The sequence below is a fragment of the Colossoma macropomum genome, unplaced genomic scaffold, assembly GCF_904425465.1.
Source record: "Colossoma macropomum unplaced genomic scaffold, Colossoma_macropomum, whole genome shotgun sequence".
NCBI lineage: Eukaryota > Metazoa > Chordata > Actinopteri > Characiformes > Serrasalmidae > Colossoma > Colossoma macropomum.
Genome location: NW_023494789.1, coordinates 24,397,874 through 24,424,335, shown reverse-complemented (window position 1 = coordinate 24,424,335; position 26,462 = coordinate 24,397,874). Strand labels below are relative to the sequence as shown.

The 26,462-nt window shown below is 40.0% G+C and overlaps 1 protein-coding gene across 1 annotated transcript; it reads left to right on the top strand.

The window, feature by feature from the left end:
- Positions 1-2,092: 2,092 nt before the first annotated feature.
- LOC118807460 (choline transporter-like protein 2) lies at positions 2,093-20,705 on the top strand. Its single transcript, XM_036569472.1, has 22 exons — positions 2,093-2,283; positions 5,191-5,259; positions 6,868-6,941; positions 7,650-7,734; positions 7,873-7,957; positions 8,204-8,317; positions 9,857-9,917; positions 10,005-10,104; positions 10,210-10,293; positions 10,534-10,646; positions 10,888-11,019; positions 11,129-11,228; positions 11,979-12,071; positions 12,406-12,490; positions 12,751-13,013; positions 13,779-13,873; positions 15,311-15,414; positions 16,548-16,621; positions 17,115-17,185; positions 17,969-18,057; positions 18,431-18,515; positions 20,545-20,705. The coding sequence occupies exons 1-22, from the start codon at positions 2,093-2,095 to the stop codon at positions 20,646-20,648; spliced, it is 2,271 nt and encodes a 756-aa protein (XP_036425365.1). The 3' UTR covers positions 20,649-20,705.
- Positions 20,706-26,462: the final 5,757 nt, after the last annotated feature.

The following is a 26,462-nucleotide window of genomic DNA, read 5'->3' as shown; positions in this document are numbered from 1 at the left end:
GACCTTGAAGCTGTGCGGGCCCTGGGAGACAAGACCCCACAAACTGTTGGTGATGTCAGGAGGCTGCTGGGATTCCTCAGTTACCGCTGCTACATTCAGGATTTTGCACGAGTTGCTAAGCCTCTATATGATCTGCTACAAGTGAAGTCTGAGATGACGCGGGGTCAGCCCATGCGAAGGAAAACTAAAGGGCCCCAGCTGCCATTCAGGATGGCAGTAAGCTGGACGCGTGAACATTAAGACGTTTTGGAACAGCTCATTGACATGCTTACGAACCCACCAGTTTTGGCATACCCTGATTTTGACTCCCCATTTGTACTCCACACAGATGCTTCGGAACAGGGCCTTGGGGCAGTCCTATACCAAGACCGAGGTGGAAAACTGAGAGTTATTGGATACGGTTCCAGAACATTAACAACAGCAGAGCGAAATTACAGGTTGCACGGTGGAAAATTGGAATTCCTCGCGCTTAAGTGGGCGGTGTGCGAAAAGTTCAGAGATTATCTATACTATGCACCTCACTTCACAGTGTATACCGACAACAATCCTCTGACATATGTGATGAGCACAGCCAAACTGAACGCGGTCGGTCAACGCTGGGTTGGGAAACTGTCTGACTTTCGCTTTGACATAAAATACTGACCAGGGAAGTTGAATGTGGATGCTGACATTCTATCCCGTAGCTTACTTGACATCAAGGAGTTTATCGCAGGATGCAGCAAGGAGCTGTCCCAGCACGTTGTGTGTGCCACTTGGCAGGGGAGTGGAGCAGCCCAACAGAAGGATGTTGCCTGGATAGCCGCTAGCCAAGCTAGCCAAGGCACAGCATGAAGACCCAGTGATCAAGGAGATCTTGGCGCTTAAAGAAGTTGGCACAATATCACCTTGTGAAGCAAAAAGGGGGTTAGCTGGGGCAGCCAGGAAACTTCTTTATGAGTGGAATAAGCTACATCTTGAAGAAGGACTTTTGTACAGGCGGACTAGTAGACAGAGACAACTTGTCCTATTGACAAAATACAAGCAGATAGTTCTAATACACCTTCATGATGAAATGGGGCATGTTGGCACCAAGCGGGTAATGTGGCTTGCAAGGGAGAGATTCTACTGCCCGTTTATGAAGAGAGAAATCGGAGAGTATATCACCAGAAAGTGTTCTTGTATCAAACAAAAGAAACCTGTGACCCACGTCCGAGCACCAATGGGGAGCATAACCTCTGGCTTCCCCTTGGAACTCGTATGTATCGACTACCTGCATCTCAAATCCAGCAAAGGAGGGTACAGATATATTTTGGTGGTAGTAGATCATTTCACCAGGTTTGCCCAGGTGTATCCTACTAAGAACAAATCTAGGCGGACAGCAGCTGAATGTATCTTCAACGATTTCATACCTTGTTTTGGATATCCAGCCAAGCTACACCATGACCAAGGTCGTGAGTTCGAAAATGAGACGCTGTTGCAGATGTTGCGAACACTTAAAGAGGAGCAAAAGGAAAGGTGGAAAGACCGTCTTCATCAGGTCGTGCATGCATACAACTGCACCAGGCACAAATCCACGGGGTACTCACCATTCTTTCTTTTGTATGGGCGGCACCCCCCGTCTCCCGGTGGACCTGCTATTTGGTCTGAAGGGCAAAGAAGAAAACGTGTCACACCAGAGTTATGCAGAAAAATGGGCCAGGAGAATGGCGGAGGCCTACCATATAGCCTGTGAAAACAGTAACAAGAGGAAAGTCATATTATGACCAGAGGATGAAAGGAGTAGTTTTGCACCCAGGCAAAAGAGTCCTTGTAAGGAACCTGAGTGAGCGGGGAGGACCTGGCAAGTTAAGAGCATACTGGGAGAACACTATTTACATAGTCAAAGAACAAGTGTCTGATAACCCTGTATACATAATCTACCCAGAAGCTGGAGACAGTCGTAAGACAAGAACTCTCCATCGGAATCTGTTCCTGCAAGTAAATGACCTACCTACAGAACCAGTGCAATGCCCAGTTAAGCGCACTGGTGGGAAACAACTGGAACCCAGAAACAGGAAAGTGAAAAGAGACGAAAGACCACAGACATATACTGAGGACACAAGCGCTTCAGATGATGAGGAAGAGCCAGCAGGTTACAGGTTCAGAGTACCAACCAGTTGAGAAGAGCAAAGACAAAACAATACTTACCAGAAGGGTCCTACCGTTGATCCACAGTGCCCAGTCCAGGAAGAGCTCAGGAGGGTTCCAGTACCTGAAAGGGAAGAGATACAGCTACAAACACCTGCAGGACATTCTCAAGCACCTGTAAGAGAAAAAGAATGGTTAACAGTACCTACAAGAGAAAAACAAAGACCAACGGAACATCAATGAGTGGTGGGAAACTTAGCTGACTTGGAAGTCAGACCTGAAACTCCAAGTGAACCTGAAAAACCTGAAGCTTTCGGGTGTATAGATACTGGCTGTGAGGTCAGATGGTCCACTAGAGATAGAAGACCAAGGAAAATGCTTACATACCCAACACTAGGTCAGCCCTCAGTACAACCTCACCCCACTATTAATTCAGCCATGATTTACAGCCTACCTACTAGACCTTGGTGGGGCACACTACACCCTACACTATACCAGGTCCCCCGACACATCCATTCACAAACTACTCGCCATCTGTACACACACTGTACCTGTGTCCGTCATTAGGATACTGAAATAGGAATCAGAAGAAAAAAAAGTACGCAAGACATTTTAGGAGAATATTAAGAGCAACTAGAAAGTTGGGAATAGCTTTGTTATAGAGAGGGTTTTATCTTGTCGGGAGCGTGTGACACACTGTAGGTGTATTCACATTTATGTTAATTTTTTTTATATATGTAAATGTATATGTGTTTTATTTGACATGACAGTTTCTTTATGTTAATGTATGGGTAAGAATAACCCCTGCCATTAGGGGGCGCTGTAGCAGTGGCAGACACCAGTTTGTGGCTTTGAGCAGTTCAGGAAAAACCTCTCAAATGCAAGTTGGAGCTTGAACAGAAAGCCACTGTCTCACCGTCTCCTTCTTTATATATCCTGTCTTAGGTAGGGAAATGAAATAAGTTCACAAGAGCACTAACTATATTTTGAGTTAAAAGGGACCTATAATAGGAAGAGTTTGTTTGGTGGTGAGAAACATTGAGTATGTGTAAATAATAGTTCGATTTTGTGAAGTATGTGCCATCCAAAAACTGAAATGGCAGACGCTCATGGCCTGGTTGTTCTTTTACCAAGTTTTAAAAACATTTCAGCTTCTAATAGCTTATGGTGGTTCTGTTTGCTTTTGGAGAGAGTAACTAGATAAATTGGTAGCTAATGCTTTAGGGACTGTAAAGTTCATATCGCTAACGCTAAAAGGAGTAAGAGCTACAATCTCTAATAAGTCTAGCGTGTTAATCCTTATAAACAAGCTGGAGCCCGTCTAGCCTTAACCTCTGCTAGCTTCAGCCTGTTAGCTCGTATGAACAACCTATAGCCTCAGCTAGCTTTAGCCTGTCGGCCCTTATAAGCAAGCTATAGCCTCCACTAGCTTTAACCTCCGTTAGCTTTAGCCAGTTGGCTGTTATAAGTAAGCCATAGCCTCTGCTGCCATTAGCCGGTTGGCTTCTGTAGACAAGCTTTGAGCCTCCGCTAGCATTTAGCCATTTTGTTCAGTGAGCCTCAGTAAGTTACTGTTAGCATTTACTGAGGGACTTGCAGCTGTAATTTAGTTTACACTGGCAGTTGGCCTTCATTGATTTAATGCTCAACTGGTTAGGAAAAAAAAGAAGTAATTTTAGTAATTTTGATGGTGTTTACTTTTGGTTTCACATTTAAATCTGTTACAATGGCAATAGTATTGTGAACAGAATGCTGAACAGAGCTTAAGGATCCACAGTGAGCTGAGAGAGTTTATGTGAAGTATTGAGAAAGCTTTAAGTCTATTTTATGTGTCAGTGCATTTGTGTATTAGAGTAATAAAGCTAATGTGGTAAGTATACATATATATATATATATATATATATATATATATATATATGTGTGTGTGTGTTGATTATAATGATATTTGTCATATTTGTGACTATTTATTTGTATATTAGACATGTCTAACTGCAGGACTAGAATAAGCTTCTATTGAGTGTTCATACTTGAAGATTCCTCGGTATACTTTTATATGAAGAGCTAAACTGTGAAATTGTACAAAGGACAAATGAAAGAGCAAAGCCTTAGTTAAAGACTGTATTCAATAAAAAGAAAAAAAATGCAATTGGGAGCTTGAACAGAAAGCCACTGTTGATTACGTGATTGGTGACCGTGTGAGAGAACTGAACTTCCTGATCATTATTGATTTTGGACAAGACGGAAAAAAACTGACATAAATCCTTTTATGTTATTACAACACTTGTTAACTCTAAACCCAAATCTGAAGAAAGTTTTCTAAACTGATCAAAGCATGGACGTAAAAGGGATTTATTTATTTATTTATTTATTTATTTTAATCAGTTGTTAAATTCAGTCTTTTGGTCATATGGGATTACTGATTTTCAACAAAACAATATAAAGTACAAATTTGAGTGTAAATAAAACTGGAAACTTCATTTCAAATGATAGCCTTTTATACAAAAATACAAAATGTCAGTGTACAAACGTTCTGTGTCATTTTTTTCTTTGTCAGACTAAATTTAGCTGTTGGATATGAAGTGTGTTCAACTTAAGCTTGAACACAAACATGCCATCACAAACAGTTTCCTGTCAGATAGGAGGAAGTGAGGAGGTGTGTGAGTGTTCATACAGCAAGAAGAAATCAGTCCTCAGTGATGGCAAAGGAAAAATACGGTAAACAGCTTTAATTCATACTTTAACTCATTTTTAGAAAAGGTTAACTAAAACAGCCCATAATGCTAAAGCTGAGACTAGTGGAGACAACACAGTTATACTGATAAGGGCAGATGAATGTGGTGTTAATATCAGACATACAGGTCTGTATTGTATATGTTGTCTATATTGTCTGTATTGCAGTGAATTCAGTTCTGTGTATCTAGAACTGTTCACTCAGAGGGGTTCTACTCAATGATTTAAGCAATCACTCAATATCACTCACACAGACCGGCTATCAGGCTGCATTAGAGCTCCCACTGCAGTGTTTATACTGTATTGATCATTGTATTGATCAGATACTGACACATTAAGATGAATGAATTGAAGTTTGTTGTTTTTCTCTGCAGGCGACTCCCGAACATTTGACCCTAATTTTAAAGGGCTCATTCACGACAGGTGAGAGAGACTGTTATTCACTTCAATGACGCTGTAGTAACAGTTCATAATCTGTGCTTTAAGTCTGCTGTAAGAGGTATTTTCCTGTTTCAATTCTCATTTCTGTCGAATGTTTCCGCCTCATCTCTGGTGTTCTGACAAATTGTGTTACCTTGTCAAAATATCCTACCGTAGTGCATATTTATAGGTAGCACTCTACATAAAAGTGCACGTTTGAGATTTTAACAGCCTAAATCAGTTTATTAAATATATTACCAGCATTAAAAGAATAATTGGGATATTTTAAGAGCCTAAATCAGCTTATCAGAGTGTTAGTAAGAATATGAAGCTCAGTCTGTACTTAATTAACATTAGAAACACAATAAAATGTTTGAAACATCAAGTTACAACTTGTTAGACCACCGGTCACACCGCTGACCACACAGATGATACACTTTGAACAACATGAAGTGTTGTCTGTTCAGTTCTAAGCTATTTCTATTTCAATTCCTATTCAAATCTAATTCTATATTAATTGAGTGAACTCGTTCTAATTCTATTGCTGTTCAATTGCAGTTGTACTTTACTTTAATTATAAAATATTTCTAATTCAATTCTTATTCAGTTTTAATTCTGTTTCAATTCTGTTCTAATTTAATTCTACATAATTTGTAATTCAATTCTAATTCCATTATAAAACAGCTCTAATTTGGTTATAATACTCCGCCCTAAGCTCAAACTGAACAAATGATGCTCTTAATTTAACACCAGCAACCACAGTTATTGGTTAGGATGCTCCAGATCAGCATTTTACACTAAAACAATGTTTACTGTTTTTTTTTTTTGTTTGTTTTTTTATAAATGTTATTATACACCGACTGGCCACTGCAGTCCAGCTTGTATACAGGGAGGTGGACTTAATAAACTGGCTGGTTGGTGTATTTTATTAAAGTACAGCTGACTGACGTTTGAATGCTGTAAATTTAAACACTGTTGTGTTCAGTGCTGAGTTCAGCAGCTTGTTCATTGTTAGGAATTTAAGCAGAGGCTCTTCTGAGTGACTGTGAAGATGTTCGGTTAAAGAGCAGAACTGCACTGACCTTTATATGCTCACTCACTCACACACACACACAAACTCAGTGTTAGTGTGAGCTGCAGATCAGTTCCTCTCTCAGAGTCACAAAGACACACTAGCACCATCACACCCAGTGCAGTGTTTACAGCTTAGCTCAGTGTGCATAACTCAGCACAGCGTGTATATCTCAGCGCAGCATGTGTAACTCAGCGTAGTGTGTATAACTCGGTGCAGTGTGTATAACTCAGTGTAGTATGTATAACTCGGTGCAGTGTGTGTAACTCAGCAAAGTGTGTATAACTCAGTGTACTGTGTATAACTTGGTGCAGTGTGTATAACTCAGCACTGTGTGTATAACTCAGCACTGTGTGTATAACTCAGCATAGTGTGTATAACTTGGTGCAGTGTGTAAAACTCAGCACTGTGTGTATAACTCAGCACTGTGTGTATAACTCAGTACGGTGTGAGTAACTCAGCGTAATGTGTATAACTAAGTGTAGTGTGTATAACTCAGCATAGTGTGTGTAACTCATTGTGTATGTGTGTGTGTGTAGGAGCTGTACTGATGTTCTTTGCTGTCTGCTTTTCACTCTGGCCATGCTGAGTTATTTGGCAGTTGGATATCTGGGTGAGTTTTTTTTATCTGTAAAATAAATAAACCATATCTATCTATCTATCTATCTATCTATCTATCTCTTTAGCGTATTAAAGCTCTGAGCTACTCTGAGTGGGTGAAGAAGAAATTTTGAAAGTGAATAAACAATATAATTGCAATAAAATGCAGAGTGACTCTGCAGCTTAAGCAGCTCTCAAGCGGTTGCTAGGGTGTTTCCAAATGGTTATTATGGCAATTTAGGTGGTTGCTATGGAATTCCAGGTGGTTGCAAGGGTGTTGCTAAGTGGTTACTATGGTATCCCAGTTGGTGGCTAGGATTTTGCTAGGTGGTTGCAATTGTACCCACATGGGTAATATGGTGTTATAAATGAATTTGTGTCATCATGATATAAGTTGGGTGCACAAACTTTTGCACCCCATTCATTCTTTGTGGGAAAACAAATCGTAATTTAACAATGATTGTATGAAATCAAAAATCTGTAAAAAAGCACACCATTGACTGAAAATTCTGGAGTTGTCGATACCTCAAAAACTGCAGGATGAGTTAGTGGACAGAAAATCAGCAGAAAGATAATAGAAGGAAGAAGAATATTCCATCTGATAGCAATAGTGTTGCATGTTGCTTTACAATGAGCAATCAGTAATCATATACCAATAGTACATAATTGCACTCATTATTAATGCCAAACACATGCCCCCCCATCCCCCACCACCCCCCAGCCTGGACTCAGGGGGACCTGCGGAAGGTGATTTACCCCACAGACAGTAGGGGGCAGTTCTGTGGTCAGAAGGGAACCCCACTGGAGTGAGTGCACTAAAACACACTCACACTGACTCTCACAGTTTAATTCAGTGAAAACACTAGTTCTCCGGTGAGAGTCAATCCTCACTCTGTGTGTGTATATGTGTGTGTGTGTGTGTATGTGTGTGTGTGTGTATGCAGGAAGAAGCCCTTGCTGTTTTATGTTAATGGTCTGAAGTGTGTCAGTCTGCAGGTGTTGCTGGAGTTTCAGTGTCCCACCACACAGGTACTACCACACCCCCCCAAAAAACTCTTTTACCCCACCACACAGGTAATACTCATTTACCCCAACATAAAACTCATTACCCCACCCTCTTACAATATTAGCCCACCCTACCTGCTCTGTGATTACACTGTGTTGTGGTCAGCCTAACTACCATGTGCAGCAGCAGTTATATTGTTATTGATGTAAGATATTGTGTGTGTGTGTGTGTGTGTGTGTGTGTGTGTGTGTGTGTGTGTGTTTGTGTAGATTTGTGTGGAGAAATGTCCAGAGCGGTCGCTGACGCTGTTGAATGCTAAACTGAGAGAAGAGGACATGCAGTACTACTCACAGTTCTGTAAGAAGGGAGTGAACACTAAACTGGTGAGTTAAACACACACACACACACACATATATACATACACACATATACACACATGCACACACACACACACACATACACACACACACACACACACACACACACACACAATGTTACTGAGAAAATACCTCTTACACATCTTACAGAATTGAATGCAGTTTACCTGAGTTATTCAGTTATTGAGTTGATTAAATTGAGTAGAGGTGATTGAGTTTGTTGATTTGATTGAGTTGTGTTGAGTTGACTCAAGTTGTGTAGAGTATTGTTTAGTTGACTGAGTTGTGTTGTGTTAAGTTGTATTGAGTTGTGTTGATTTGATTGAGTTGTGTTGACTGAGTTATGTTGTGTTTAGTTGAGTGAGTTGTCTTGAGCTGATTGAGTTGTATTGAGTTGATTGTGTTTAGTTGATTGAGTTTTGTTGATTGAGTTGTATTGAGTTGTGTTGAATTGTGTTCAGTTGTGTTTAGTTAGATGTGTTATATTCAGTTGTGTTTATTTGATTGAGTTGTGTTATGTTGGTTTGATTTGTTGAGTTATATTATGTTGATTATGTTGTGTTATGTTGGTTTGATTTGTTGAGTTATATTATGTTAAGTTGATTGTGTTGTGTTTAGATGATTGAGTTGTGTTGATTGTGTTGAGTTGATTGAGTTTTGTTATATCAATTTGATTGAGTTAAGTTGTATTTAGTTAATTGAGTGGTATTGTGTTGTGTTGGGGTGAGTTGTGTTTATTAGGTTGAGTTTTGTTATGTTGGCTTGATTGAGATTTGTGGAGTTATGTTTAGTTGATTGTGTTGTGTTTAGATGATTGAGTTGTGTTGAGTTGATTGAGTTGTGTTGAGTTGATTGAGTTCAGTTATGTAGAGTTCACTGAGTTTTGTAGAGCTGTATCGAGTTGATTGAGCTGTGCTGAATTGTGTTATGTTTATTTAAGTTGTGTTGTGTTGATTTGATTGAGATTTGTTGAGTTGATTGAATTGTGTTGTGTTTGGTTGAGATAGTTATGTTGGGTTGATTGAGTTTTATTGCTTGATGTGTTGAGCTGTGTTTAGTTGATTGAGTTGTTGAGCTTTACTGAGTTGTGCTGAGTTGTGTTTAGTTGATTGAGTTGTGTTGAGTTGTGTTGATTTGATAGAGATTTGTTGAGTTGTTAGTTATTTGAATTATCAGGTTGTGTTCAATTGATTGAGCGTATTGAATTGTGTTCTGTTGTATTTAGTTGATTGAGTTGTGTTGATTGAGCTGTGTTGTGTTTAGTTGATGTAATTGTCTTGTGTTGAGTTGCTTGAGCTATGTAAAGTAGTGTTCAGTTAATTGTATTGCGTTGTTTATTTTGAGTTGTGTAGATTTGATTGAGTTGTGCTTAGTTGTTTGATTTGTGTTGGGATGGTTGAGTGGTTTATTTATTTATTTATGGTTAGTTTATTGAGATGTGTTGAGTTGTTTAAGTTTTTTGTTTTGTTGAGTTGTGTTGAGTTGAGCTGTGTTGAGTTTGTTGTTTGGTGACACTGATGTTGTTTATTTTTTTTACGTTTACAGGCGGCTCTTGAACTTGCAAAAGATGAAATGTGTCCGGTGGTGATCATTCGCAGCGAGCCTAGTGAGTTATTCAGCTCTGCATCAGCATCTTTGATCTGACCTGTTCATATGCCGGAGTCTGATGGGGTGTGTGTGTGTGTGTGTGTAGTTATGCACAGGTGTCTCCCAACCCTGCAGAAGACAGAAAGTGACACAGTTGTCATTGGTGATAACACTACTGTCAACGCCAACTTAAATGCCACAAGCAAGTCAGTCTGTGTGTGTGTGTGTCTGCGTGTGTACCTGTGTGTGTGTGTATGAATGTCAGTGTTAAACGGTCAGTGAGAAGCTGAATAATGTTTTTGTTTCTGCAGGAAGTCCGACATCATTGTAAAAGCTCAGCAGGTGGCCATGAGGATCTTTCAGGATTACACAAAGTGCTGGCGCTGGATCCTGCTGTGAGACTCTCAGCCATTACACACCAACCAACATCAGCATGACACACTCCAAAACACTGTATAACACTGTAAAAAACACTCCATAAGACTGCATAACTCTGTATACTACTGAACACCATACAACAAAGCATTATGTGATAGCGTATCACACTAATACACTGTATAACACTGCATAATATGTCTGTCTCTCTGTCTGTCTGACTCTCTCTCGCTCTCTCTCTCTCTCTCTCTCTCTCTCAGTGGATTAGTAATTGCCATGGTGCTCAGCATGGTCTTCATTGTTCTTCTGCGTTTTCTGGCTGGGGTCATAATCTGGGTGATAATCATCTCGGTCATCCTCGTTATTGGTTATGGTGAGGACGTTTCCTTTGCTGTAGGTCAGGCTGTTTTCATACCTCAGTAAGAAAACTTCTTATGATTTCCTTTAAATGAAATGTATCTACCAGTAAAATCAAACTGAAAATGAACTCAGCAACATTCAGTGGGGTATGATGATAGTGTTGGTGCACAAAATCAACCCCCCATCTCTCTCTCTCTCTCTCTCTCTCTCTCTCTCTCTCTCTCTCTCTCTCTCTCTCTCTCTCTCTCTCTCAGGTACCTTCCACTGTTATATGCAGTACGTAGCTCTGAAAGGCCAAGCTGGATCAGATGTTACCTTAAAGGATCTCGGGCTGCAGACAGATTTCTTCATCTACCTGCAGATCCAGCAGACCTGGCTGGCCTTCAGTGAGTTTGTTGCTATTATTATTATAAATATAAGTTTTACTATTGTTAATATTATTATTATTACATATGGTGGTTAGCTCATCTTTCAGTCTGTGTGTTTCTCTCTCAGCAATTATCCTGGGTATCGAGGAGCTGGTGATCCTTCTCATCCTCATCTTCCTCAGAAAGAGAATCGTCATCGCCATCGCTCTCATTAAAGAGGCCAGCAGGTAAGCACAAAGCTCATAGCTGTAGCAGGAATGATGTAGCACTGAGGAACAGGAAGGTGATGGGGTGGTGGGCAAGACTGCGAACCCTTCGTCACAGGAACAAAAGGGGAGGATGTGAATTTATAGGGTGTTATACTGGAAGAAGGAGGGGTTTCAGCCATGTTCTTCCCCCATCTGATGTGGTTGGCTACAGTAGCCATTACACATTAGAGTTAGGCTACTATTGTAAGATTAAAGCACAAAATCAACCATAGTAATACAGTATAGAGGCAGACTGTGTATCATACAGTCTCTCTTTATGTGACTGTTTATAGTGAGTGGTGATGAACTGTCTAAAGGTTTTTGATTAAATGCCGCTAAAATTAGCAATTCCTCTATTTTGGAAATTCAGTGCTGCTATATGAAGCCCCACCCCTTTAAGGGTCAACACAGCCAAATCAGCAGGGCTACTGGTCAAGGACGCAAATTTGCGTTCATTGACTGGCTTTCAAAAATCTGCTGGCATAAATGTGAGATTCCATGTTGTGTTTATTTTCTAAGTGAAAATAAGTTCATCCTCTACAGAGAGCACCTTTACATATGACATTTTTCTGCAAAATGTAGAGCAAATTTATTTGCTGAATTTAACAAATAAAAAAAACTAAAATAAATTAATTCAGCATTAATATAATTATGAATTAATTGTAGTTATTATCATTATAGTTTTGTTAAAGTTGTGTTATTGTAGTTTTCATCCCATCTATTTTTCAGAGTACTGACTCATATGATGTCATCGCTGTTGTACCCTCTGCTGACCTTTGCCCTCGTGTCTCTGGTGATTGCGTACTGGGCCGTCATCGCTGCATATCCATCTCAGAGTTACACACACTCTTATAGCACAACTGACTAACCTCACAGACACAACACTATCACTCTCAGTCACTTTCACTCAACCAACAGACAGATTGTCAGACAGACCGACAGATACATAGATCGATGGATAGACAGACAGAGACAATGAATAGATGGACAGACAGACAGACAGACAGATTGATGGATGGAACATAGTACTTATAAAAGCTGGGTACAAAATGTAAGTTTATATTACAAAGTAATCAAATGATTCAAAGTAATCAAATGTAAATATAAAGTGCTCCTATAGAGGAACTTCCAGCTGCTCCTTAACCGCCTCCTGCAGCTTCCTGTCCACCTCCAATCAGCCGATCTATAAAGTTTTCAACACCACAGAGTGTGAATACTCTGGACAGACCTGCAACCCTCAGGTCAGTCTCCAGAAACAACTTTTAATAATATTATTAAGAACTGATAATAATAAAATGATCATAATAATTTCTACAGTACACATGTACTAGCTCTTGTAAAGTTTGTGAATTTATATACCATAATTAATTTCTACATGATCATTTTCCAAATCTCTTACAAATTAACAGACTGTTTTTGCTGCAGCTGTAGGCTGAATGGGTGGAGCTAAACTGCTGTAGTCTGAATGGGTGGAGCTAAACTAATTATTTATTTTTCACAGAACTTCAACAGCTCCAACATCTCCGCACAGTGTCCGGATGCGGAATGTCTGTTTGCGTTCTATGGTGGAGAGACGTTCCTCCATAAGTACCTGATCGTGTTCCAGTTCTATAACCTGTTCATGTTCTTCTGGTGTGTGAACTTTGTGACGGCGCTGGGTCAGGTGACCCTAGCCGGGGCCTTTGCCTCCTACTACTGGGCCTTCAACAAAACGGCTGACATCCCGACATTCCCCATCTTCTCCTCACTCGGACGGGCCCTCAGGTGTATTCACTATTCCTGCTGCCCAACTCCGTTTCATAGCATCACAAAACTTGGTCCAATAGTTTGCTAACAATTCAAATTTACAGTCTTAATCCTGAACCTAGCAGAGCTGGCGAGCAGAAAGCCAACTACACTAACGTTTGAGGTGAGTGTGTTCATAAGACCTGTCAAACCAAATCAGTTGACCAATAGAGTGCAGGTAAACGCCCTCTTCTAAGACCCGCCCTCTGTTAAGAAGTGCCAAAAGTCAGAAGCAAAAGAGCAATGCCAGAAGCAAAACACATATCAGCAAAATCAGCAAATAGAAGAAAGGTACAGCAAAAACTGGCAAAATAAGTAAAACATTTATATCAAAATGAGAGAAAACAAGTAAACATCTTTTTAAAAAAGTTAAGCTTGATAATTCAGCTTGAACTGTCATTATTTGTGCTTGCAACATATTTTGGACATTTTGATACTTAATTTTTTTGCTGATGCTAACTGCATGCCTGATCATCACACACTCGCTTGTAATGTGTTAGTGAAGTTGGCTTCTTATTCAAAATTTTTGTCCCACCTTAAATCGTGCAACAGTTACGATCTGGCACCTGTGCATTATTTAAGGTGGAATGGAAAATTATACTAAGAAGCTGGCAAGTAAGAATAAACATGCTCGTGTGGTTTCTGGCACCGTACATAGACTATTAATACATTTCCACAGCTAAAAACAGGAGCACAAAATCATGTGATTAGAGTGTGATTAATGATGTTCTCTCTCTCTCTCAGGTATCATACAGGCTCCTTGGCCTTCGGTTCTCTGATCCTCTCCATCATTCAGGTGATCAGGGTGATCCTGGAGTATCTTGAGAAGAAACTGAAAAGTGAGCTGGAGCTTTTCTGCCTTTTCTGCCTCTTGTTTCTTCTGTTTTTTCAGTGTCTCCTGTTTTCTGTCTTACAACGAAATAACATGAGAAAGCGACTTGTTTAAATGTGCCTTCAGAGGTGCTTCGTCACTCAAAGGAGACGCAGGAGGAGGCTACACTAACCTGTTAGCTAATGTTAGCATATGTGTTTAGTGATTCTCTACGACAAATCAGCAGTCTGCAGCGGTCAGTGTAGTAGGTAAAGTACAGAAGTGTGTGTTTGGGACGCGGCGTTAAATCCGCCAGTGAAACACGTTCAACAGCTGCTCTGCTAAGCTGCTTGTTAGCTGCTCATTAAACACCTCCAAGGTGTTAAGGTGTTTCCTGATTAAAGAAACATGTATTGAGGTAAATTAATGCATTTATTAAGGTCAGCTGATGTTGACTTCGTATTTGCCAGCCATTTGTTCTATTTAAGTTGGAACGGAGAATGTAAATGAGAACCTGGTGAATAAGAAGCTGACTTCAGCTTTATGTCTGTGTATTGGTTTATTATTTCAGAGCTTTGGCAGCTTTGATAGCCATTTTTCTAGTTTTATTGGAATTTATTGGAATTTTCTGGAGATATGCAGGTTACACAGATCCACCAACCCTCAGATAGCAAGCGTACATTGGTCCGCTGGTTTGATAAGGACCCCCGCTGTCTGTTTGCCACTGCTGGTCCACCCTCGGACCACCCAGATTGTTGTCCTGCATACAAGGCCTAACTAGTTTTTAATCTCCTCAAACAGATTTTAAATGCACATAGTTGTTCATTTTAGAAAATAAACTAAGACAAATATTTACAAAAAACTGAGAGAAAAAAATGAATGACTAGGCCTAACACAAAATAATTTAGCTGAAAATGTTGAGGCTAACACTGTGCTAGATTGGCTACAGCGGAATAAGTGGCCTTATTTATAATATTTATGTTAAAATGTTACTAAACATTTATGTTAAAAGTTACTGAACTATCTCAGAAAGGATAAGAAAAGGAAGAAATGGAAGAAAAATAAGTGCATTATGTGTGAGTGCAAAATAAACTGTGAAAGTGGCATTTTGTCTAACGTTCCAGAAGCAGCACCCAGAAAACACAGAGCAAAACGGCAGTGGACCACAGGCTTTGCCACCAGCAGGCCAACAGTAGCCCACCATCCTCTTGTTATCTGGGTCTTGCTAATCTTCTTCTTGTCTTATCTTTTCATGTTTTCATGGTGATTCTTGTATGTTTTGTTGGTGTTTATCCACTTGCAGGGCTGTATCCGCAGTAACGGTGATGAGACGAGCTCCATCAGAGCACACAGTTACAGCTCACCTACCGACATGGAGACGTGCTCTTCCTAATGACGTAATACAATACCATGAATTGACCTCGTGATCTCTCTCTCTCTCTCTCTCTCTCTCTCTCTCTCTCAGTTGCTGAAAACAAAGCTGCTAGGTTCATCCTGGGGTGCCTGAAGTGCTGCTTCTGGTGTTTGGAGAAATGCATCAAGTTCCTCAACAGAAACGCCTACATCATGGTACGACCGCTGTACTGAAATTTAATGTTAGCATCTCATGCAGTTCCTGTGTTTTTCCCTCTATCAGTGCAAATGTAATGAAATTTTACTTTTACTTGAGTTCCTTTCTAATAAATTATGCAACGTGGCTATTTTTTCTTTTTAATTACAAATGGGGAGTAAAGTGCCCTGATTTCCCCAACGTCCAAACTGAGGAAACACTTAGCTCACCAACTAAGCTAATCTTAGCCAACTAGCTGCTGTGTTACTTAATTCTTCTCATTTTGACCTTTTAGAATAACAAACACTGCTCTATTGATCCTAAACTGCTTCTACTGTTTTATTTTGAGCGTCTGTTAGCTAGCTAATTTAGCTGATGTCAGATAACATTCAAGCTAAGCTAATGTGTTAGCTTACAATAAACTCAGCATATCTTAACATATTGGAGCTTCTTTCTGTGAGGAAAACATGTTGAAGAAACTCAAAGTAAGTACTTTTTTACTCCTACACTTCTCTAAAGCTTAGTCATTCTTTTTTTTTAAAATACTTTTACTTTAAGCAAATTATTACTATGCTTTATCAGTACTCTTTACACACTACTTAGAAAGCTGTACAGTTTATTTGGATGTAATTAAATGATACTTTTATTTTTATTGTTACAGAGTAAAAGTAAGTGTGCTTCACAACTCAGCTTCAAAACTGAGGAAACAGCTAATATTAGCGAAATATCTACTGTGTTCTTTTACTTGTTTGTTTTCATTTTGACATTTTAGATTAACAAGCACAAAAGCTCTTTATTAAACCTAAATCTGTTGTTTGAATGTTTTTGTGCTAGTGTGTTAGCTAAATTAGCTAATATCAGCAAATGTTCTAATGGGTTAGCTTATTATCACTGAGATCTTAGCGTGTTGGAGCTTCTTTCTGTGAGGAAAATACGCCTTAAAGAAACTCAGAGTGATTGTTAGAGTACTTTTGACTCTTATCCTCTTTTTCTCTTAAATCTGTTTATTCTTTTAATCATTTATTTATACTTGTATTGGAGTGAATGTATTACTACAGTGGTGGTGCACTAATCTTAGTTAAGTAGGATTTTTACAGTCCTGCAACTCGGAATTAAAGGTTAATAATGATTTATCACTCATTCTCTCTCCCAGGTCGCCATTTATGGTAAAAACTTCTGCACATCTGCTAAGGACGCTTTCTTCCTCCTGATGAGGAACATTGTCCGGTGAGAGAAGCGACACATCACTCGGTGCTGTTACTCAGCCAGGATTAGACAGAGCTAATCAATTACAAAAAAATAATCAGCAGGAGTGAAAAATACTTAGGTAGTTGTACTTTTTACTGTACTTAAGCATTAAAAATTCATATTTTACTCAAGTACTGTTGAAATTGATTATTGATTGTTTATACCTTTACTCAAAAGGAGAAAAAATACTTTTTTACTCTTTACATTTTCATTGAGACATTCAGAGCACTTGTTACAAACATCAAAGTTTCCTACACATGTAATAAAAAAGAAGCATATCCTGCCTTACTCAAGTATATTTCTGAATAAATAATTCAACTTTTAATTTATTAAGATTTTGACACTGTACTGGCATAACCTATCAACTTTTCTCTACTTTTAAATTTGTTTATAGGGTTTTATTTATAAGTATCAGTAACTGAATGGTTAATAAAGATGTTTTTGCATAATAAATTCATGTTTTGTATTTTAGAGTGTTTGTGCTGGACAAAGTGACGGACTTCCTGTTGTTTCTGGGAAAGCTGCTGATAGTGGGGATTGTGGGTGAGTGCCGAAAGCAGCTGAATAAAATACAATAAATAGAACTGAGAGCCATTCCTCACAAACTAAATAATCTTTGACTTACATGCTGCTCACATGGACCATTGAGTATATTGATGAAGTAAGAACCTGGTTTTTGTTTGAACTGAATGGCTGGCAACTTACGTTCTTAAATAGAACTACGCTGAGTAGGTAGCTAACAGGCTAAAAGAGAGCAAACATGCTGGACAACTCCATCATTAATGTCACAGGCTTCAATTGAAGTGCTTATGAAAGTACTTATGTACTAACTCGCTGTGGCCATTTGGTGACTAAAAGTGCTTATGAAATGACGGTTTTTGCATTAAACAGTGCCATGTTATCAGATGTTCATTGATATATAAGAAAAAGTTTAACAGTTCATGAAATGACCGCAGTATACAGCGATGGACGAACGAACGTTTTCCTCATTCTTCTCATTTATGACATCTCTTTATTAATAACTTATATTATTGTGTATTTTATTATATTTTATGTTGGCTGACATTTTATAAAAGCAATAAGCCACTTGAGGCCGTGCATGACAGTGATTTTATAATGGGGAGGGAGGGTTTAATTCTGCTTCACGTCATGCCTAAGAACACCCTTCCCCGTGATAAAATCAGAGTAACGCATCCAGCTGTGCAGTGTACATTTGTGATGATGAAGGTGTTGCACGATTAATTGGTATGAAATGATAGTTAATCTGCTGAAGTATTTGAAAAAAAGTGGTGACTTTAGCTGTTTTTTCTCTCTCTCTCCTGTCAGGAGTCTGCTCTTTCTTCTTCTTCTCAGGGAAGATAAAGGTTGTGGAGGAAGAGGCACGGTCACTAAACTACTATTGGGTTCCCATTGTGGTGAGTTCAGATGCAAGCATTAGCATTACTGATATACTACAATAATACAGGCTACAGCTGAATTAAAATCAGCTTTCCATTTTTATTATTATTATTATTAGTAGTAGTAGTGGTAGTACAGTAGATCAGTTCTCTGGAATTAATTAGCATTAGCATTATTTATACTGGAATATAACTACTGTTGTTTCTAGATCAGTTCTCTTGGATTATTAGCATTAGCATTATTGATATAACACAGTAATCCATAGTAATCCTTAGTTCCTGCTGTGTTGTTGTGGTATATCAGGATGCTAAATGTTACTGAATCAGCTGTGTTTATGTTACTGTGAGAAATATTAGCAGGTAGTTTCACTGCAGTGTGTGTTTGTTCTAGACGGTGATGTTTGGCACCTACCTCATCGCCCATGGCTTCTTCAGCATCTACGCCATGTGTGTGGACACTCTGTTCCTGTGCTTCTGTGAGTGTTAAAGCTTTATATATTCTGGCAGAGAAAACGCAGCACTCAGAACCTTCTGTCAGGAAAATACAGTATGCTACAAATATCAACAGGCCAAACGTTTAAGGACGCCTCACCATCTTTTAAAATTTTACTTTACAGTAAAGTAAGAAAAATCTCTGTAAAGGTTTAGTGATCATAAATCAGTTCTGTACTTATGCTTTATGCTTATTACACAATGACGTGCAAAAATGTAATTTTGTGCCTGCGTGACTGACACCGCTGACAACAGTGGAAATGTTGGCATTGCCGGGGATAATCATCAGAGGACAGCTTTTAGCTGCGTTGATTGATTATGTAAGGTGAAAGCCTTCTTTGCTATTCTGACATTTGGTTGTATAATTTAGTTTCTCAAAAAAAAATGAATGGTTAATGGAACTCTTAAAGGAACGTTCTGCTGACTGCTGTGGTTCGCTGCCACTTCTGCTGGTGGCTTTAATATAGGTGCAAATATTTAGGTGGGTGAGACTGTTTTCCTCTAAATATACCAGATTAGAGTTTAATATAGTAACTTTATGTCAATCAGAAAGGAAAGCGTGACCATTTGGTTTCAAAACACTTTGAAAAGCTACATATTGTAGCACTGGCAGAAGAAGAAACACAGGGGTGTCCATGATTCTGCAATAACAAGTGCTCTTTATTGAACACACCAGCAGAACACACAATAATATTGGCAGCAGTATCCCTTCTTGAATGGTAATATGCATGGCAAAACATACAACCAGCACAAACAGTCACTGTTTAGATCAGACATTATCAATGACGAGAGTGGCCACAGGTTGCAATATGAATGGGAACGCTTGTAACGCTCAACTTTTCCTACTGCACATGCATTTCACTGGCCTAAAAATCTACAGCTCTGCAGTCAGACCCTTTTCAGCAGACCAGAACACTTGAGGGGGGAGGTCACCTCTAGCCACCAGCTTTACTCTGACGGTGACCCCCCACGTACACAAAACCCACAACCCCAACACTAAATAACACAAACAACACATAACATACCTTAAACTAACAGACAATGACATTAAACAACTCAAACAAGTCCCTTTGTTGGAGGGCACGCACTACCATGAGCCTTTGCATGTGTTTATCTCTTTAGCCACACCTCCAGAGTCTCAGGTCCAGCACCAGCCAGCAGCAGATTGCTGCAATATGATATAACCAATAGAACACTGGAAGTGAAAATGATCAGTGTATCATCCCAGCTGTAATTTTATCCAATATAGCATGCCTCCTGCGCTGTTCTACTGCCTTTTTAACTGGTTTTATTCACTTTACTCTGTATGCGCTGAGGCTTTACACTCACTGTAACACTCCCCACTCTTATTTTTCTCTTTTCGCCTGGCTTTGAGTGTAATACTTTTCTCTTTCTCTAATCACAATAATGTTAAAAATGTAAGTTACAGCTTCTGTTACTGATGGAAAAAAGGTCAAACAAAACTAAAGTGTAATAAACTATAGTTGAGAATTACTGTGAGAGCTCCCCCTGCCGTTTATCAGAGCATCACTGCTCCCCAGTTTCAGTCTCCATTTCCTAAACGGTTTAGCCGAGCGTGCTAACGTTATTCCTCCTAATAAACAGACACACGTTCAGTTCTGTCTCCTCATTATTCACCACCATCACTGTAATATTTTATCATCAACATTAACACACAAAGGTAATAAGAGGGACAGTGGAGGTCGAGTCTGCGGCATCTGAGATTTTTAAAACGCAGAGTTAGAAAAGAAAAACATCTCACAGTGAAAGCAGCGTTTTACAGTATAAATAAATGTCGCCTCATTATGCTAGTAGTGAACTATGCTGCCTGACACAGCTGCCTAAAAATGATAGAAACGGATGCTTAAACAGAGGTTAGGATGCTGTTGGGGTTTGTCCTAAAGTGTTTAGGTATTTAGCTCTAATCGTAGTGAGAGAGTGAGTTAGAGGTTTACAGCGTTACTGTTCACTGCTGGGCTGATTTTGGTTCTGATTTAATGGTTGTTCCCTCAGTGGAGGATCTGGAGCGCAATGATGGATCTGCAGAGAGGCCGTACTTCATGTCCAAGAGTCTCCAGAAGATACTTAATAAAAAAAACAAGGTTATGAGCGAATAAACCTTCAGAGAGAAGAGACAAAGGAGAAAAACAGGAGGAGAAAGTGGGAGAACCCAGTGATCAGAGATGGTTTTATTTGTATTAACAGTGTGGACTCCAGTCAGGTCACTTTACTGTTCATTCTGACCAGTCGGTTCAAACAGTGCAGAGTGTAATATTGTGAGTTTTGAGCTGTTTCACTGTTACTGAGTGTTACATTTGAATTTTAGAGGTTATATTCTTTAATATTCATCTGTTCTGACTGTATATTTACAGTTTGTTACTGTTTGTTTACTTTTTTCCCCACATTGTTGTTTTAATGTATACCGTCAAGTCTGAGTTTTTTTTGCTGATTTTGCTGATATATTTTTGCATCAGAAATCTTTCTTTTACTTCTGACTTTTGGCACTTTTTAACAGGGGGCGGGTCTTAGAAAAGGGCGCTCACCTGCACTTTCTATTGGTCAACTGATTTGAGTGACAGGTCTTCTGAACATGTAGGTGGGCTGCACCAACAAGTATAAAGCTGAAACTCTGATTTAATCAAGATTTATCTATTAATTCTGTAGCACCAAACGTTAAACCTAGTTTAAAAATAATCAGGATTACATTTAAACCATAATTTTAATTCTGGATTACTTTTACAGTAAATCTAGATTAAATTTAATTTTGTTGCACCGTTATTTTAAACCAGGGGTGTGCAATCTTGTCCACAAAGGGCCGGTGTGGCTGCAGGTTTTCACTCCAAACAAGCTGCAGCTCATCTGATTCTACTTTAATCAGATGGTCTTTGTCTTCATACATTTCATTAGGTGACCTCCTGCTTTGTTGAAGTGAAAACCTGCAGCCACACCGGCCCTCTGCAGATAAGATTGGACACCCCTGATTTAAACTTCATTCAAGGATTAAATTTAAACTTCCTATTTTGGTGGTTTAATTTTACAAATTTGTTTAAAAAATGAGTGTTCTATGCAGAATATAAAATCCTTCTCTGAGTAAAACTATATTAATATAAAACATAGAAAACTTAAAAGGACTTTGTTGTAACTCACTGTTGGTTAACGATTCTTCCCAAAAGGGGGCGCTATTAGCACTTGTAGTATCCAAGCTCCATGTGTTATCTGACTAGGTTTGGAATGTTTAAGTTAGGGGGCCCCCAGTCCAAAGGTCCAAGGGTCAAGGTCCCCTTCCTCTTTTAGTTCCAGATGAATGAGACTATTTTAAGAAGGACCATATGTTCTGCTCCCTTTGTCGAAAGCAGTCACCCTATATAAAGCAGTAGGCTATACTGTTCTGAAGGGGACACTTCAGAATTGGCACGGATCCCCTCTCAGGTACTTTATGGTGCTTGATATGATACCGCTTTACTTTGTAATAAACATCTTATACAAGCAAGACGGTGTCAGCTGAGACTTCATCATCTTCACATCATCGCTATTAAATAAACAACACACTCTTGTAGCTTTTGTGTGAATCACTGAAATAGAAGAACATAAACACAGCAGCGGATCTAAATAATGCACGTTTTACAGTTTTAAACTACGTGTAAATGAAGTAAACAGCTGAAGACAGAATAAACTCAAGATACGAACGCGGCCTTGTTGAACTAGCTGATCCAGGATGAACAGCTTGGCAGATGGCTAGCTAGCATTAGCTAGCAGGCTAAAAGTTTACTTTAACAATATTCTGTGTAAGAATTAAATAATGATAGAGTTTTTACTGTGGCTTACAGAATAACATACAGAGCGTTTGTATTTAAAATATTTTGATTAAAATTACAGACAGGTTTAGTGTACATTGTAAGCAGTCTTTTCAGTGCTGAATAAACAGTGCCCCCTGCTGACGCAGAGCCTCCAGGTCTAATAACGGATTGTTTAAATATTTGAATTCACTCTTTGCTTGTGAGAGCTGTTTCTGATGTAGCTTTGAGCTAGTTTACTCTCAAAAATGGAAAAAAGTTATTGTCAATCAAAATTATGGCTGGTTGAGGCACAGATTAAGGCTTTAAGCACAAATTTGTTTATCTGTGATTAACATTAAGTGGTGCAACACAATTTAAAACAAATCCTAGGTTAACAAACCCTTCATTAGGTCTAAACTCTGTTTAACTTAATTCTTGTTGGTGCAGCCCACCCATGGCTGCTCAGCATGAACCGCCCCCAGCATAACACATCCTGCTGAGTGGTGCTATGAGTGCAGCGCTGTACTGGCATATCTAACGTTATGAACAATGTTTGTGATTTTCCTTGTAAGTTCTTAATGTAATACATGTTTATAGGTCCTGTGTCAACCTGTATGAAAGAATATAACTGTTGTTTTGGGTATTGATGAACATAAACTTAGTCGTTTAGGAAAGAACAAAACTACCACCTTTTGGGTTTGCAGAGATTTTTTTAGGAGTTTGAGTCTAGTTAGGATGTTTGTGTAATACTGTTTTCTTATGTGGAGTTAATGATAAGATTATGAAGTTAGGAACTGTTATTCTGTAAAGGCTACTGTCCTAGATTTCACATTGTTTGTAAATTCTTATTGACTCAATTATAAAATTCCATTTTAGAGTTGCATTTTTTCATCTTTCATTTGTGTATTAAAATAGCATTATGCAAAATGTTAGCTAACAATAGCTGACTATCACTCGTCATCAATGCCCCGAGTTTGCTATTCACTAAATGTTTAGCTAAAGGGACTTACCCAAATCACAGAAAACTTTATAGCTTACTGACATAGCCTAGGAATTTTACCCAACTTACCTGGTTTAGTTGTCTGTTGAGTCTGTCTATTCTTTTCTTTATCTGACAATATCAGGATCATGGTGGCACTGCTAGTGTCGCTGAGCTAAATAAACTGTTTATCTGGCCAGTTAGTTAGAAAATGACCTACTGAACAAAACCAATATTATTTAGTTTAGCTATCATTGATATGAAACACACACAGTGCTAACTTATTTATTGCCTCACTAGCTAAGGTTAGCAACCAGAAATGTACTGGTGTGCTGATGAATTGTCTGACCTTGTCGAAATGTCCAATCTTATGAACAAGAAGCAGGTGAATAAGTATGAACAAAAATGAACAAGAAGCAGGTGAATAAGAAGCCGACTTCAGTCTCGTCAGAAAATGCTATCAGTATCATAACCACAGCTCGGATGTGTTGATAGCCGATCACCCTTAAAAAAAAACACTACATTCAGATATGAAGTGGGTGCTGCATAGACTTTCACTGCCTTTGATCAGTTTGATGGCTGGGATCCATATTTGCTAGTCCGGCTAACATCCTCCTGTCTCCCACCACCTGCACTGGGTCTAAGGGGCTTCCCAGGACAGAGCTAGCCTTCTTAATGAGTCAATCAAGTCTCTTCCTGTCCGCAGTTGAGATGCTGCTACCCCAGCGGACCACTCCATAAAAGATGGCTGATGCCATCACGGTGTCGAAAAAGGTTCTCATGAGCGCCCCCTTCACTCCAAACGACCTCAGTCTCCTAAGCAGATAGGTAAGGCCAGAGCAGACTCTAAGTGTATTATAAGTGCACTTGTGTTATCTGACCGGTCCAGTCTATTGTTGAGGTAATATCCCAGGTACCTGTAGTCCGCTCTCTGTGTCCATTCCCTGGATGTTCTCTGGTGGAGGGAATACACGCCTGTAGATGGAGTTTGGTGAGCTGTACATAAAGTCTGTGTTGTACAGGGTGAAGAGGAACGGTGCCAGGACTGTTCCCTGAGGGGCCCCCTGTGCTACTGACCACTATGTCAGACACACAGTCCTGTGCCCTCACATACTGTGGTCAGTTTTTGAGGTAGTCCAGAATCCAATTTGATAGGTGGTGATCCACCCCTGTGTTCTCCAGCTTGTTCCTTAGGAGCCTAGGCTGTATGGTGTTAAAAACACTGGAGAAATCAAAGATGATGATTCTCACACTGCTCCCAGGCTTTGCTTCCTTGCAGTGGCTGATGACCTTCTGTAAGCCTTAGGGGCAGGTGGCCCATAGGCTAGAAGAGCTACAGACCTACGAATTCACTATACCCCACCGTGCGGGCGAACAGCATGGTAAAACTGATGCCCTATCCTGTCGCCCATGTAGTGAACACACATGCAAGTCCAGTGAGCACCAAGAAGCCAGAGAGCAGGAGCTGAAACAAGGTGAGGGCGTACAGGTTGAGGTGGCATGCGAGGCAACCATACAAAGCTTTGCTGTACTACGAGAGATGGACAGCAATGAGTGGGCTGACCAACAAATGCGGGACCCAGACTTGCAGCCAGTGACACAGTCATTAAGGGCACAATAATGGCCCCACTGGGAGGTGGTGGCGATCCTGTCTCCATACAAGGGACTGAGCCAGTGACTGGGGAGAAGAGATGGCAGATAGTCATGCCTCGAGGGATGCAGGAGGAAGTTTCAAAAGCCATGCATGGCTCAGCAGTGCCTGGTCACTTTGGAGTCAAGAAAACTCTTCACCCTCTTTAACAGTTTTTACTGAGGATAGCTGAGGCGGGATGTAGAGGACTTTTGCAGAGGGTGTGACTTGTGTACTGCATGCAAAGGACCCCAAGGGCAGTCCTGAGCCCAGTTGCAGTAGTTTCCAGTGAGCAAGCACATGCAATGGGTTGGAGTTGACATAGTAGGGCCATTTCCACACACTGCTGGGAGACATTGACTGTATTGTGTTTGTCTGTCATGGATTATTTCACCAAATGGCCAGAGGCCTATGCTGACTGTCATCCATTGAGGGGATGTTCAGTAGGTATGGGTTTCCTCAGTCCATCCATAGTGAATAAAGGCACAAATTCAAATCCAGGGTGTTCACTGCCGTGTGTGAGTGGCTGGGTATTGGCAGACCCGCACCACCTCACCCACCCCCATGGTGATGGGTTGGTGAAAAGGTTGAACTGCATTCTGGAAGAGCGGCTAGCTATTCTTACATCCAAGCAGCATGGTGAGGAAAATCAGGACCCCTGCAGAACTAGCTGTAGGTCACCCCCAGACACCCTACCAGAACCAGCAGGCTCAGAGTACACCCGGCAGGTCCAAGATCGCATAGACACAGCATGTGCATGTGCTAGGAAGCAATTGCTAAGTTCTGGCATGTGACAGAAAAGGAACTATGACCTGCACACTCATGGGAGGCACGTCGCAGTAGGGGAGCCTGTATGGGTCCACAGCCCAAAGAGAAAGAAGGGCAGGTGCCCTAAAGTGGACAGATACTGAGTAGGACCATGCTGGGTCCTAGAAAGGTTAGGAGAAGTTGTGTACAACACTGGGGAAGAGCTATCTGAGGCTCCTGCGACAGTCATGTGCATTGTCCAGCCCAGGAGAGGATGCTGATGGAGCACAACTTGGTTCCCCTTTCAATGCTTTCCCTTAACCCCAGTCAGTGCAGACTACTACCTAGCTTGGGGGGGTTCCCCACCCCAGCACACCCCAGAAGAATGGTGTGGCTTCCAGCTTGGTTTAAGGACTTTGTAATTACTCAGGGATGAAGACTTTTGTAAGGCGGGAGAGGGGGGGGTGAGGCGTAGTGTAGTGTGTTTGGGAAATGTTTTTCTCATAAATTTTGGGGTAGTTGTTCTACAGCATTTATTCACTGTTTTTTTTTTTTTGTCTACAGAGACTCTTATTGTACAGTGAGGCTAGTCTGCTGGCTGTGTGTTTATGTTGTGGAGACAGGGAGAACCTGGGGGGCAGCAGAGAACTGAGGTAGAGAGTGTACAATAAAGTTTAACAGAATTGAATTAGCTCATCAGAAATAACTTTGCTAGGTTTGAAGGTTGAATATTGCTGTGTGTAAATACTGCTGTGTCTCAAGCTTTATAATTAAAATTTGAATGAAACACCTGCCCCAC

Excerpts from the sequence above, each read along its gene's own strand:
- LOC118807460 (XM_036569472.1), top strand. The coding sequence starts at position 2,093 with ATGAGGAAGAGCCAGCAGGTTACAGGTTCAGAGTACCAACCAGTTGAG. Across the intron at positions 6,942-7,649 it reads TTTGGCAGTTGGATATCTGG|CCTGGACTCAGGGGGACCTG; the intron begins GTGAGTTTTTTT and ends ACCACCCCCCAG. Across the intron at positions 18,516-20,544 it reads CACTCTGTTCCTGTGCTTCT|TGGAGGATCTGGAGCGCAAT; the intron begins GTGAGTGTTAAA and ends TTGTTCCCTCAG.